This window comes from Pagrus major, chromosome 13 (assembly GCF_040436345.1).
Source record: "Pagrus major chromosome 13, Pma_NU_1.0".
Classification (NCBI taxonomy): Eukaryota; Metazoa; Chordata; class Actinopteri; order Spariformes; family Sparidae; genus Pagrus; species Pagrus major.
Window position 1 is genome coordinate 1619769 of NC_133227.1, and position 13851 is coordinate 1633619.

The window sequence follows — 13851 nt, forward strand, 5'->3', positions numbered from 1 at the left end:
GATATTTTCTTATTTCTATTACAAGCTTTAGGGGGGAGTGCTGCAGGAAGGATCGGGAGAGCAGGCAGCGTGCATGTCCCTTACAGTAGGCTACACCTCTGTGGAAAATGTGGTCATGCTGTCGGTCTTGTGACACTGACCGGCTCACTCCACCACTACACTATTTGGACAGGAGCCAGGGAAGAGGAGATCAGGAGATCATTGGGATAAGAAAGGGAGATAATTAAGGGGTAGTAGTCTGGAAGAAAAAAAAGAGTAGCGCCAGAAAGCGTTATACATAAAAGACATCATTTTAAGGGTGTCCTGTGTGTGTTATTCATGTTTAATGTAGATAATACAGACAATAAAATTCATTTTTCCGTCTTTGTAGGCTACTGCTTCTGGAAATAGGCTGCCCATGCGCCTGCTAACAGCTGGCACACAGAGGAGACAAGTTGCCAGAGAGGAACTTGACAACCTTGTTCAGTAATTTACCAATAAAAGAAAGATTAAAAAAGCAGGACGTTGGATTGAAAGACAATACAGTAGCTCGTGGTGCGCTTTGGATAAGACTCGAGCATTACTTGGCAGCAATTACAGACCAAATAGTCGCGTCTGTTCAAACCAATAAGCGCTAAAGCCACTATTGCATTACCCTCGCTGTGTCATAAGTGCAGGACAGCAGTGTGTGTGTGTGTGTGTGTGTGTGTGTGTCTTGATGTGGTCACATGTATGCAGCGGGCTCGGGGCTCGGGACAGGGTTTGTCGTGGTGCGCGCATGAGAGGAAAAACTGACGGCAGTGTCATTGCGACCTTGAAGCAAGGTCATTGAGTCTCTGCTGCAGACACTGCAATTCTGCGGGGCTGCATCATACTGGTGCAGAGTCTGCATTATCATCCTGTTAGAGGCGAATCCGGTCATGCCACATTCATTAGATCCACTTAAAAACCGTGGGATTGGACTTGTTAGAAGCAGTTTATGTTTTGAGATTTACTGCGTTATAGTATATATATACAGCTGTCTTGCATGTGACAGTGTGTAGACGCCAGGATGTGTGTTTCAGCTGTGTTAGAGTTGAGGGGTAGAAACACACTGAGAATGCCAGCTGGGGTCCCCAGGGTGCTCCTAACAGCAGGTCCTGACCTCAGACAGGTGTCAGCTGATAGGCTACATGAATACTAAGAAGCCATTGTGGCTGTGTTACACAAATAGCATTGGGCACTGCATCAGTGAGTCATAGATAACACAACTGATGGAGAACAGTCTCCACCTCTACTATAAACACCTTGATCATTATAGCAGCCTGTAGTAGAACGAATACCGAGTGGGTTTAAGGATTTAACTTGATGGTTTTCAGTGTTAGTTTGTCCTGGTCCACTGGTCCACAGCTGAACAATCACATGACTTGACCGTGTTTCTGCTCTCGTTACTCGCTGCATTTATATTAAGGTTAAGGAGAACATTCACCCTAAAACAGGATTTACGTTGTGCTAAGTTATAATGACTATAAGTTGTAAGGTCAACATCGACGAATATGATAAGTTGTTACGCTAAATTGGAGATCAGATCATCATTTCTTATAATGTCATCACATTATTCTTTAGGAATTGTCAGCAGAGCCCAACTGATATATCGGTTAGCTGATATTATCGGCCAATATTGGCGTATCACAGATATTTCAGTATCGGCCTACGTGTTGCCCATGTTGGTTTTAAAGAACACAGTGCAGAAAAAGATGCTTTATAATTATTAAATCTTAAAATGCCTCACTCAAAGGACGTCTCATCCATCTGACCAATTTGTGAATTATAAAAACTCCAGGATTTGTATCTGAATTGAATAAAATAAAATATCTTTATTGGCATTGTACAAGTAGGCCCACAAGAAGTATGCAGCAAATTAAGTATGCTATGAAAGACTACGGTAAAATGCCAATTAAATAGTAATAAACACCTTATATAACAAGCAGTAATGTAATAAACACTATAAAGAGTAGTAAATAGTGCAACAGCTCAGATGTGTGAAATAGTAACAAGCCAGTATAGTAGGCCCTCCAGGATGATGTGATCACTGCCGTCTCTCTGTTGTTCAGCTAAAGAAAACCTGGAATGCGCAAAGTTGCAGAAATAACGTCTGGGTTCTAATTTAGGGTGGATTTTCCCTTTAACTCAAAGTCAAGCGTGTAGCCTACATCAGTACACACTACCCTATTTTTGCCCTCTAGTGGTAGCAGAGGGGAAACTGCAGCAAAGGCTACTGATGACGTTACAGCAGCTGAGTGTGTGTCCTCCACTCAAAGGTCACCCACTGCCACAGCACATCATCACTGTCGGCTGACTTCCTGATCGCAATGCCACAACGCTGCCTTTTCTTTTTTACATATCCTGCAGGAAAGAGTCACATTCACAAAGGTTAGACGCGCATTCACCTGCTTCTGGCCCCTTTAAAACATTTTGCTTACTCATCATAAAAACAATGACAGCAGGGCGACAGAAGGCAGACAGCAATTTGTCTCATTTCAGCTAATTCAGATGGTCCCCATCAAACAAATGCGAGTCAGTTTCAGTCAAAGACCTTGAATGTATCCAAGAAGTATGCTGTTTAATTTAGTTTTGGACTGAATTGGGGAGGGAAACCTGTCAGTGTGTGCCATCTGCTGGTTGTGTTCAAAGAGACAAGAATTTGCAGTAATTTACTTAGAGAGGGAGATTACTGTCAACATCAACTCTTATGTTTTAAATATTTGGTGACATTAAAGCACATCAGCGCCTCCTTACAAAAAATGACACATAAGAAAATAACTGTGACTATGATTTTCTGCTGTACCATGTTTGTCCTTGGTGCCATTTTCAAATAGGAACACTAAGGTAGAGTTTCCAGTGGTGTATCACTTACATGGACCAACGGAGGAGCCACAGAACATGCTTTAAGGCCCATATTGACAATTTGAAGGACATTTATACAGTACCTCCACAATACGGTACTGTATTTGTGCTATTCAAATCCTGCAGCACAGGACAGGCAGGGGGATAATGAGATGGAATCAAACACAGGCCGCTGCATTAAGGACTCAGTCTAAATACATGGCACTCACTGCAGGTAAGCTAATGGGATGCCCCCTGCGGCTCGTCTGACCTGTCTCTGCTCCCTAGTAAGCATTGAGGCCATGTGAATGTTTTCAGCCTTGCCATGAAATTAAAAGACACTTTCCTCCCTCTTCGTACACAAAATAAGGCCTGTGTGAGATATTAAAAACACCACTTTGGACCAGCCTGTATGTAAAAATGACTTTCATGCTCCCCACAGGATCATTTCTAGTGACCCCTCGACTTTTCCTCGTGCCTTCATCATGTCAAAATGTACATTTTTCTAGCACTTTGCTTAGAGACATTCGCATCAGCCTCAGTAGTACTTTGTTTTGTGCTACTTAGCAAATGTTAGCCTGCTAAGCAGTGATGGAAGTAACCAATTACAGCTACTCAAATTACTGAAATGAAGTCATTTTTTCAAGTCTGTAATTAAGTATGTATTACACGATGTAATCTACATGTAAATCATAATTGAGCACTGAGTACAATTTGGATTAATATCTAAACCTTTCATCTGTATTTTTGTAGCCAATAAGGCTATCTGATCACAAACGGACCAATGAAAAGCCTGACATATGGACAAAATAACAAAACTCTGCAGCAGGCGCAGATTTTGAGAGGTGACCATGACCACAGAGCAGAACAGAGCAGGAACTTGGAGTAATTTAGACTGAAGATATGGAGAAACAGAAACCCCTTTGATTGAATGTCTGGTATTGATAACGCGATAAACAACAATGGTTAAAATGTAATGAATACTTTTCCTTCAGTATTATTTTAATACCAATTATTTAACTTGTAATTGAGTAATATTTCAGTAATGTAACTGTACTCATACTTAAGTACTCATGCTGCCACTAAGAGGTGTGGGACATTTTCTCAGCAGGGATGTGACTGATTCTGGGAGCAGTACATTTTTCTCTCCAGAAAAAGCAAAGATATTTGACCTGAGTAATCGAGTCTAGTGTGATAAGCAGATATTCCAGTCCATAGATGATCCTCACGATGTGGCACTGTATACTGGGCACTGTGGAAAGTGCATGCTGCCATGGTTACAATAAGTGTGGGACACATATTGCTGCCAGATGCTGGTTTTCAGAGACTGGATGATTCGTGTTTGGTCTCTGGAGAAACATTTAAACCCTCCATTGTGATTCAGCTCTCCATGAGGCACCTAAGAAATGCTGACCTACTTTTTCATGGAAGAATAGGATGTGTCATTCTTTGTGCACCGGGTGCATTAACCCAATGTATGATGATAAAAAATTATGTTTGCTCAACAGCTTTTATCATGTTTCCCAGAGAGGCTCATACGCTTGAACAGCATCTTTGTAAAAAGCTAAAAATGCTGTGTAAGACACAGTTCTGCTTTCATTTAAAAAAAATCTTTATTACATTTATGCATTACAGTGGGATTAGTGCATTTGGCCATCAAAATGCAAATATTATGGTAGTACATAGTATTTAAAAAAAGTTTTTCTTAAATACCAAAAAATGTACAAGAGCGTGTTTAGTACCCGTTTAACTGTTGGCAGGATTCAAGAGAAACTGTCTCAGACCAAAGCAACCTCTCCTCATTGGATTAGTAAAAGGCTTGAGCCCTCATGTTGAGAGAGTGGAAGTGCATTTCTGCCTTGGCCCAACAGAGAGCAGTAACTCCTCAGAAAGTAATGGGAACATTGGCATAAAGATCACTTCATCATATGTGATTGAGGCATACACACTCGCATGCTTAGAGCATTAAATGCAAACCACAAGTGGCTAAGGCTTCTGCAGCATGATTTTTAACAAGCAGTACATATACACAAATAAAATGCTACACTGAGAACTCCTCTGAACACATCTCATATCTCTCAAGTCGATACTTGTGCTAGCATTGCAGTGTCTGTATTCAGCTTCCATCTTAAGGCTTCAGTGGTAGATTTGGAACTGGTTTGGGGTTTCCATTGGGCTCCCTCCGGGCCTGGTTGGAGCGGTTGACTCTAGGGCTTCTCGGTGGAACAGGTCTCCTGTGACGTCTCCTCTTGGCATGACGAGAACGTGCAGAGCTGGGTTGTGATGTATCCAGCAGAGGATCCAAGTGTAGTTTACCACTCTGAGTGTCCGAAGACTCATCAATAAACGCAAGGTTCTCCCCAAAGTAGTCCAGAGGCTGAGACAGGTGGGGATCTGGAGGAGTCTTCTCCTTTTCAGGCTCTGCTGTTTTTTCCTCAGGCACTCTATCCGTCTGAGTTGCTTGAGAGTCTGTTTCTGATCCAGAGCCTGATTCGTTCGAGACGGAGGAAGAGGTGTAAGATTCAGACCCTGTGTGACTCACTTGCTGCTCTTCTTTCCTCTCAGGGTCCCCGTTAGCTGACATGCTGTGACCCTGACTGCGATGGCGGCGCTTTCGCCGACGACGTTTGAAGGGGTCATCGATTTTTCCTGGAATGCGAAAATCCACCGACATATTCTGGATGTTTTGAGTCCAGTCGGTGGCGTGAGCTCGAAGTTCCTCCATCTAAAAGGAGAGGATGAAACCAGAGGTGAAGGAGAGGAAGTGGCAGAGAGAAGACATTATTTAAACAGACGTGAGGGAAGAAGAAGTACCTCAGCTCTGGTCTTCTTAGATAGAACCCGGAGCCAGTTCCCAATCATTGTCAGGATGGATGCAAAGTAGGCGAGACCCAGCAAGATCCAGAACCACACCAAAGGCTTATACCAGTGATCACTCCCCGCGAGTCCAGAGTCCCCTTTGAAAAGAGACAGAGTTTACAGAAGCAAAGGCAACACATCCATCCATCCATCCATCCATCCATCCATCCAACCTTTTTCTGTGGAGTAAATAAACATTTAGGAGGTATTACATAGCAGATTAGATGATCAATAATTCATCCGTTATAAGAAAGAAATCCTGAATAATTGATGAGGTGAATGAAAATTGTCTGTGCTAAGTGAACTTAATGCATTACAGATGACAGGTATATTTATGTATGACTAATTAAGTCATACAAGCAGAGCAATACTTTCATAGAAAAAGTAAAAATATGTAAAAAGCAAGCAAAAGTCAAAATTTAACAAATTAGACTGCAATGAAAACAATGTTTCTACTCCAGCTGCTGTCAACAAACAGGGAAATGTTCTGAGAAAGTTCTTCTTGATCTGTGTAATAAAGCACGATGACAGGCAAAATAAAAATAAACTCACTCTCATCTCTTCATGTACACCAAGACCTCCTTCATGTCGGTGTTAAAGAGATTACTTGTTTTTCCTCTGTTTCCCTGACATCTCTACAAACAGGTATCTGCATATGAATGTAGAATTTGCAGGCAAGGGTCAAGATTTTGGGATCGAAAGCATTGTTTCCATTTATAGTCCGATTAGTATTGACCAATTACATTCAAGTGGAATTTTCTGACAAGGATTTAGCCTCTGATGGCAATGGACAATGTTTCAGGGCTTCTGGTATAGCCAGCAGATATCCGGATAAAAGATAACAAATATCTGGACCTCGTCTTCCATTCTCTGGTCACTGTTTACAGTCCGATTAGCAACTTTAGATGCAATATTGGAGTTGGACTCAACTAATAAATATATATATATATAAAAGATATCTGCATATGAATGCACATAAAGGTATAAAAAAGCTAATAACAAGCTAAATCATTGCACGATGATAGTTGATGGGCTCTGAGAGTGCCCTGACATAAACCTCTCCCTGGACCATCCACTCAAACAGTACATTTACTCAAGTCTAAATATAATTTGTTCTTGTTATATATTTAGGGCATTTTTCTGCTTCTACTCCACCCCACTCAAGGGAAATATTGCACTTTCTATTGAACTCCATTTGTCAGCCTTAGTTACTTACAGATTATGATTTTGCTTCCAAAACTTGCGACCAGCTTACATGATGCAATGCTCTCAAGTAAACTAAAAAAAGCTTCACCTCTCAACCAGCTGCAACATTAGAAACTTTTGGTATCCCTGCCCACTTTATCCAATCAGGGCAGAGCACTCCATTAAGTGGCGGTCGTGTCAGGATCTCCCTGATTGCTGCTGTGTCTGGCGACTACCACGGAGCATTCACGTGGTGACGGAAGGGGATTGCTAACTGCAAAGCGGACAGGAAGTAAGCTAAAACAACGCTATATAATGCTAACAGCAGCTTTAAGTTAAAAAGGTTACTTGTGAATATGCTTTTCTATGTTTTCTGTTGAAACGCCCATAGAGATGACTCTGTCATATTGTGATGCCTCGAGGCTTGAACACCAGAGTCAGTGTCCTGAGCAATGGAGCAGTGGAAAGTATAAATATATAGCATGCTAGAATGGAAACATAGTCCAGTGTTTTGTATCTAAACATCATAATCGTTATAATAGCCATTTGAGGCCCGTCTGTCAGGGTGATATACTGTTGTATACCTGCAACATAGTCTCCAAACCCCACCGTTGTCAGGGTGATAACTACAAAGTAGGCCGACTCCAGAAGAGTCCACTTCTCCACCTCTTGGAAGACGAAGATAGGCACAGCAACAAAGAGCAGGCAGCCCAGCAGGATGGACAGGACGGCTGAGATCACCCGCACAATCGTTGGACTAACTCGCCATTTCTGTCAGCAGAGTGAAACAAGGTAGTGGGATGAGACGAATAAAGAGAAGTACATGTACAGGATAAAAGACTGAATGCTCTATTCAGGGTCTGACCAGGAAGAGAGTCTCTATTTTGGCTACAGTTTTCCGCAGCCCAGTACCCAGGTGGTCTCCGACTCCAGCGAGCAGGATACCAAACATCGGGATTCCCACCAGTGCGTAGAAAATGCAGAACAGCTGCCCTCCTTCTGTTTTGGGGGAGATGTTTCCAAAACCTGGACATGAGAGGTCAGAGGTGGAGGAGCAGGTGATTTGAAGACACAACACGTAAAGGTCTGATTCAGGTCACAAATATTCAATCAGAATTTATTTTGGTGGTCTTGATGGTTCTAGTGGACACCCACCGATTGTTGTGATGATTGTCCCTGAGAAAAAAAAGGCACTGGCCAGATCCCATTGGCTGACAAAGGTGACGTTGCTGCTGGGATCCACACCCGCACCGACGGCCTCCACCACTTTCTGGGATGGGACGGTGGAGAAGACAGGAGTTTAGTGGTTAGTTTATTAACTATTTCAATAATTGATATTTAGTTGGACGATATAGATATATCTATTAATTCAGTTGTATAAAATGATTCTATCATTTGATGAGTTTCTTTTTATTGTCCAATTAAATATCTATTTATTACTTTACAAATCAGTTGCAGGACTTTAGGTCTTTAAGTGTTCCAGTAATGTTGTAAATACTGTGCTGCAGAAAATGCATTGTCACTGCATCAGCAGGACGCAGCAGTCAGCGACAAAGAAGTGACTGTTGATCTTTAACTGTGTCGGCTCCATTCTGTCCAGAGTTTATCGAACCGCTGCCAGCACAGATAATCTAATCCCCTCATCTAATTATCCGTTTTGTGTCTGTTGCTCCTTGAAGACATTTGTTAACTCTGAATTTAAAACTGACTATGATGAAGTTGTGATTGAATAAAGACCCTGCAGACATTATGACTTGTAAAAACTCAGTAGTTTATGATCACAGAGGCTGTCTCAGCTCATTTGGGAAAACTGATTCATTGCTATGTTTGGGTGGAGCCCCTTTTGAGTTGTAAAATGAGTTGTAACTCACTGTTATTTGACTTTTTGTTGTTTTTTTTTATTACCAATTTCTTTCCACTGAATCCACTTGATCAGGATTTTCATCAGGATCCACATCAAACTGCACTCAGACTTACCAGTCACTTAAATACGCAAGATTTTTTGTTCATCCAAATCCGTGCATTATTCCCTAAGAAATTAACAACAATGATGACAACACCCTATCTCGTAATGTTAAAGAAAGTCCTGGATCAACATCAACAGTTAATGGGGTCTAATCTGAGCCAAGACCCATCTTCCATCCAGGTTTCGTGGAGATCTGTGTGGCATAACCTCCTTGGCGGAGGTAATAATCCATGACTTGTACTGGGTGGGACCAGGTGGCTACAGCGACTATAACAATAGGTAAATACTTTGGGAAACTGGGCATTTGTTTTGAGACTAAATTGATTTGTGATTGGTGTGGCTCATGTTAAATTGAAGGAATTCAGGGTCAAAGGGTAAATTATGAGGTTAGCCATGCAGTCTCATCAGCCTCATTGCAGTCTGTCCACCACAGCAGGGAATTTGTCTGAAGTATTTGGAGCCAAAAATAAATAAATACTGTCTCACATCCTATTCTGTTCGATTATTTAGCTGAATTTAAATCCTGTAATATTATCTAACAGAGGGAAATATACTGACACAGCTGATTGTGCAGCTACACTGACCACATGTGACCATATACTTAAATAATTACAATAATAATTATAAAAGTCATGACACTGAGGACTGGTTAGACCACATATGCACACCTGCATGCCTGCTGTGTCACAGTCATCACAACAGGTACTACCAGCATACACAGGATCAACCACGTCAATAGCCACGGTACAAGAGCGCTGTGTGACATCTCACATTACTGAAGTTGAAAACACATTGTAGTAGGAAGGGACTTGAATCTATTGAAGATCTGTTGACACATCAGCTGACAGGTTCAGTGAAACTTGAGCCACGATGCTGCTTGCTGAACAGAAGAACATCATGGGAAGAATGGTTTATAACAGCTGCCTGGTTCACTCATGGATGATATGACTTCAGTACTTATGTAAGCTGTCAGTAAGTGCACATGTGCTCAGGTTTTTATAAGTGTGCTATAATGACAGCTCATCTCAACTATTCTAATAATTTTCCAGCAGCACCTAACAATAGATACAATCAAATCACAGTTTGTTATAGACACCAACAGATTGTTTATGTAATCTTATTTTCTTAAAGTTGAATATTGGTAAACAATGTCCTTATAAGACTCAATTTAATTATCACCAATCATTGTTGCTTTTATCTATGGAGCCCCGAAGTGTTCAATTTTAAATTATTGTGTGCAGCATATCAATAAAACAAAACTAAATGATTTTAGAAATGATGGATATCTTAATATTATATGTTGTTTAATCGTTTTTTTTTTTTTATTTTTTTTACATTTTGTCACCTTTTAACTAATCACATGCCCCATGTGTCTTAATTTAGAAGCTCAGCAACTGTTTTCACATTTACGTTTGCTCCCGTTAGTTAGAGCGACAACAATGTCGACGCCATTCTGCATCAACTAGTTGCAGCTGCTTTACAGAAGCTAACATCTTATTTTATCTGTTTAGCTTAACAAGACAGCAAACACCATACCTGGCTCAGGCAGGTTGGGAGCTTATATTGTCTTTCTTTGTGGTCGCTCTGACCAACAAGGGCTAGCTAACACTGATAAACTGGTCCTTATACTGAATAATATCATAATAATGATCTAAGCTCACGTGCCGACCTCGCTAGTCAACTGGCTAGGTTAGCATGCGCAGCCTCGTTAAGTCTAGGCTTAAAAGTTGAGGTGTGTGTGTGTGTGTGTGTGTGTGTGTGTGTGTGTGTGTGTGTGTGTGTTGATTTACAGCTGCAGCAGCCTCTTAATTAAGAATAACTTCAGGCTTCTCTAGCTAACAGGAGGTAACTGGCTTAATTTGTTGTTTTCTAACAGGTTTCAACAATTATTTTTCAAATTTTGGATTAATCTATATATTTCAAATAATTTTCTAATATCAAAAAATTTATTTACGTCATTATTTCATAATATCTATTGTATTTTTTAAATCTTGAACACATTAGGGTTCCATATTAATCATGCGTTCACTGCTAATATTATGAACCATAATACATGTGTCCTCGTTAGCCTTTCAGTCTTTTCATTCAATCAGTACAGGATGCACGACAGGCCGCACCATTTACTTCTGTCATGTCCTTCAGTCCCTTTAACCTCTTTGCAAATGTCAACCACTGCATCTTTAGATTACTTTCCAGGCTAAAACAGTAATTTACAACTGTCATTCTGGAGCGAGGACAAACATCTTGGGATCACTGCACGGTTGCCAACTAGGCTCGTAACGCTCAACCGGTGAAAGGCTCAGCTTTCATGTATTTACACACACTCGCCCATCCTTACATAGCTGCCCTGACCACACCTGTTCTCCGGTCAAAAGTTCTGCTGAACTACTCTACAGGGTCGCAAAGAGCGTAACCGACCAATGCAATACAAATCTGAAGTGTCACCCTGACGACCCACAGAACTGACTGAATATAAGTTGTACTGTCAGAGTCGAACGGCTTCCCATCGATTATAAAATGTGATGCAGAGACTGTTATCTGTCAGACACCAGGCCAAAATATATTTTTAGCTACGAGAGGTGGTCAGTCTCTAATCTTCAGATCCTCTCGGGAGTTTGTTTATATGTAAACAACAACCTGTGGTTTGGTTACTGAGACCCTGTACGGTGTTGCACAGAAGTAGATATTCAATACGAAGTGAACACAACATTTCAACCCACTATAATATTAAAGAATATAGAAGAATATCAGTCCATTATCTATAACCGCTTATCCTTTGGAGGGTCACAGGTATGGTTGCAGCGGCAGAGCAGTTTTAAGGTATACCACTGTATGAAAATGTTGTTTGCTTGTCTATTTTTAATACTGTTGGGGTCATTGTATTATGCAATAATAACAATGATAATAATATAATAACAATATAATAATAACAATTATTATTATTACTGTTGTTGAATTCTCATTATTGTTTGTGATGCGGCCGACGATGGTGGTGTCGTCTGCATACTTGACAATAGAGTTAGATAGAGTCATGAGTGTACAGCTCGAACCAGAGTGGGCTGAGCACACAGTCCTGGGGGGGCTCTGATGTTCAACTCTAGATTAGAGGAGGGGTGACTGCTGATCCGAACTGTCTGGGGTCTGCTTGTGAGAAAGTCCAATATCCAATTGCAGAATGCAAAGTCAAGCCCAGAGTGTTTAGTTTTGCAATCAGTTTTTTAAAGGAGATTGTACTGAATGTCAAGCTGATATCAACACCATTCTGCTGTAGGTGTTGTTATTTTCAAGATGTGTGAAGACTGTGTGGATGGCAGTGGCTATGGCATCCTCTATGCATACTGGTAAGGGTCCTTGCTAGCTATCTTTAATGTGCTGTTTCTCAAAGCACTTCATCAGTCTGGGGGCGAGAGCCACAGGGCGGTAGTTGTTTGGACTAGACACAGAAGACTTGTTAGGTACGGGAAATATGGTGGCTGTCTTGAAGCAGGCAGGATGGCTCTCCTGTGACAGTGGTATGGTAAATTGTCAGCTGTCACTGCTGACTGACATGTTTTAAGTAAACAGCCAGGCTCCGTACATTAAATCATATTCACACTCATCATGATTTTTCTTACATCGCTGTGGACAGTGACATTGGCCGGTCCATTGGCGTGTACTTGACAGCTGACGCTTTGTTGAGGGGATCAAAGCATGGATAAAATATGATAAGCTCATCTGGAACATGGCCCCATACACAATGGAGCCTCTCTGCTTTTGTAGCCTGTGATGTTCTGGATCGCCTGCCACATATTTTTAGTTTTCAGGTCTCAGTCCCTCCTGATGTCTCGGCTTTGCATCCTTGAGGCCAACTTTAAGTCTCAATTGTCAGCTTGAATCTAATTTTCACATATTACTTTCATGTCATTTTGGCTTTTTGAGAAACACAAAAATAACCTTTAACCTCTAAAGTCATCTATAAATCAAACAGCTGTCAAAATTACGATTAGTCACACGTTGTGCTAAGATTCATTTTTAGTGGTTGACCTAGTGGGCAGGACCTTAAAAGGGCCCCTAAATTAGATCTATTGGGTCAAAAGGTGATTTCCGTGATAATGCTGAATACGTTTACCTAGTCAGGCCTGTAAAAATCCTTTAAAGATCTGAGAAGGAAAATCACTGTTTGGTATAATTATCCACTTACAATTCATGTCAAAGGCATGACCTGTGATGAGGCATCACAAACTGACATTGCTTAATATGAAGGAGTCACGAGCCAGAAAAGGTGATAATCTATGCTTTAGGGTACACAAAACTGACATAAGGTGGTTATGGTGTGCCACTAGTACACTCAGGATCATTTATAGTCTTGGAACAGGATAGGAAGAAGCACCAGACACCAGACACCACCCACCTACTGGAAAGAGAGAGACTACACCTTAGATAGGTGCCTGTTTATCTGTTAAACACTTATATAATATATATAATATTCTGCACTGAAAGCTAGACAATGATTTTCTCTACTGTACCTCTATAAGATCCTGTAGGTTGTCGGGGCCGACACATGTGAAGTTAAACAAGAAGTCTCTGCGCGTGTCCTGCAGCAGCATGTGCTCGCCCTCCTCTCGTGGAGTCTCCAGGGCGCGGAACACCACAGCTCCCAGCACCAAGTAGAGAAGCACCCCGGTGAGGATGCCGAGCAGGGTGGAGCAGCGCATGGCTACACCTCCACCTATTCCAAACGAAGGCTGCTGTTTCTCTTTGCCAGCCTCCCTGCTGGCGTGGCCTGAATCCCAGCTTCTGCAGCTGAAACATCAGCAACCACACATACATAAGGGTTTCACACTGACCACAGCGCTGCACAGCAACTCCAGCTGTATACAGGCCTGCAGCAGCCTGCCTATTAGCTGCACATGAGGCATTAAATGGATTCAAGCCTCACCACACTGCTGACATACAGTAAATGCAACATCCCTGATAAAAACGGCTGTCATGGAAACGGCATTTTAACACAGTTTATT

The 13851-nt window shown here is 41.5% G+C and overlaps 1 protein-coding gene across 1 annotated transcript; it reads right to left on the reverse strand.

Annotated features, from left to right (window-relative positions):
- Positions 1-4972: 4972 nt before the first annotated feature.
- On the reverse strand, positions 4973-13548 carry kcnk4b (potassium channel, subfamily K, member 4b). Its single transcript, XM_073479955.1, has 6 exons — positions 13360-13548; positions 8044-8158; positions 7754-7914; positions 7473-7659; positions 5659-5801; positions 4973-5569 (listed from the first exon to the last, which is right to left on the reverse strand). The coding sequence occupies exons 1-6, from the start codon at positions 13546-13548 to the stop codon at positions 4973-4975; spliced, it is 1392 nt and encodes a 463-aa protein (XP_073336056.1).
- Positions 13549-13851: the final 303 nt, after the last annotated feature.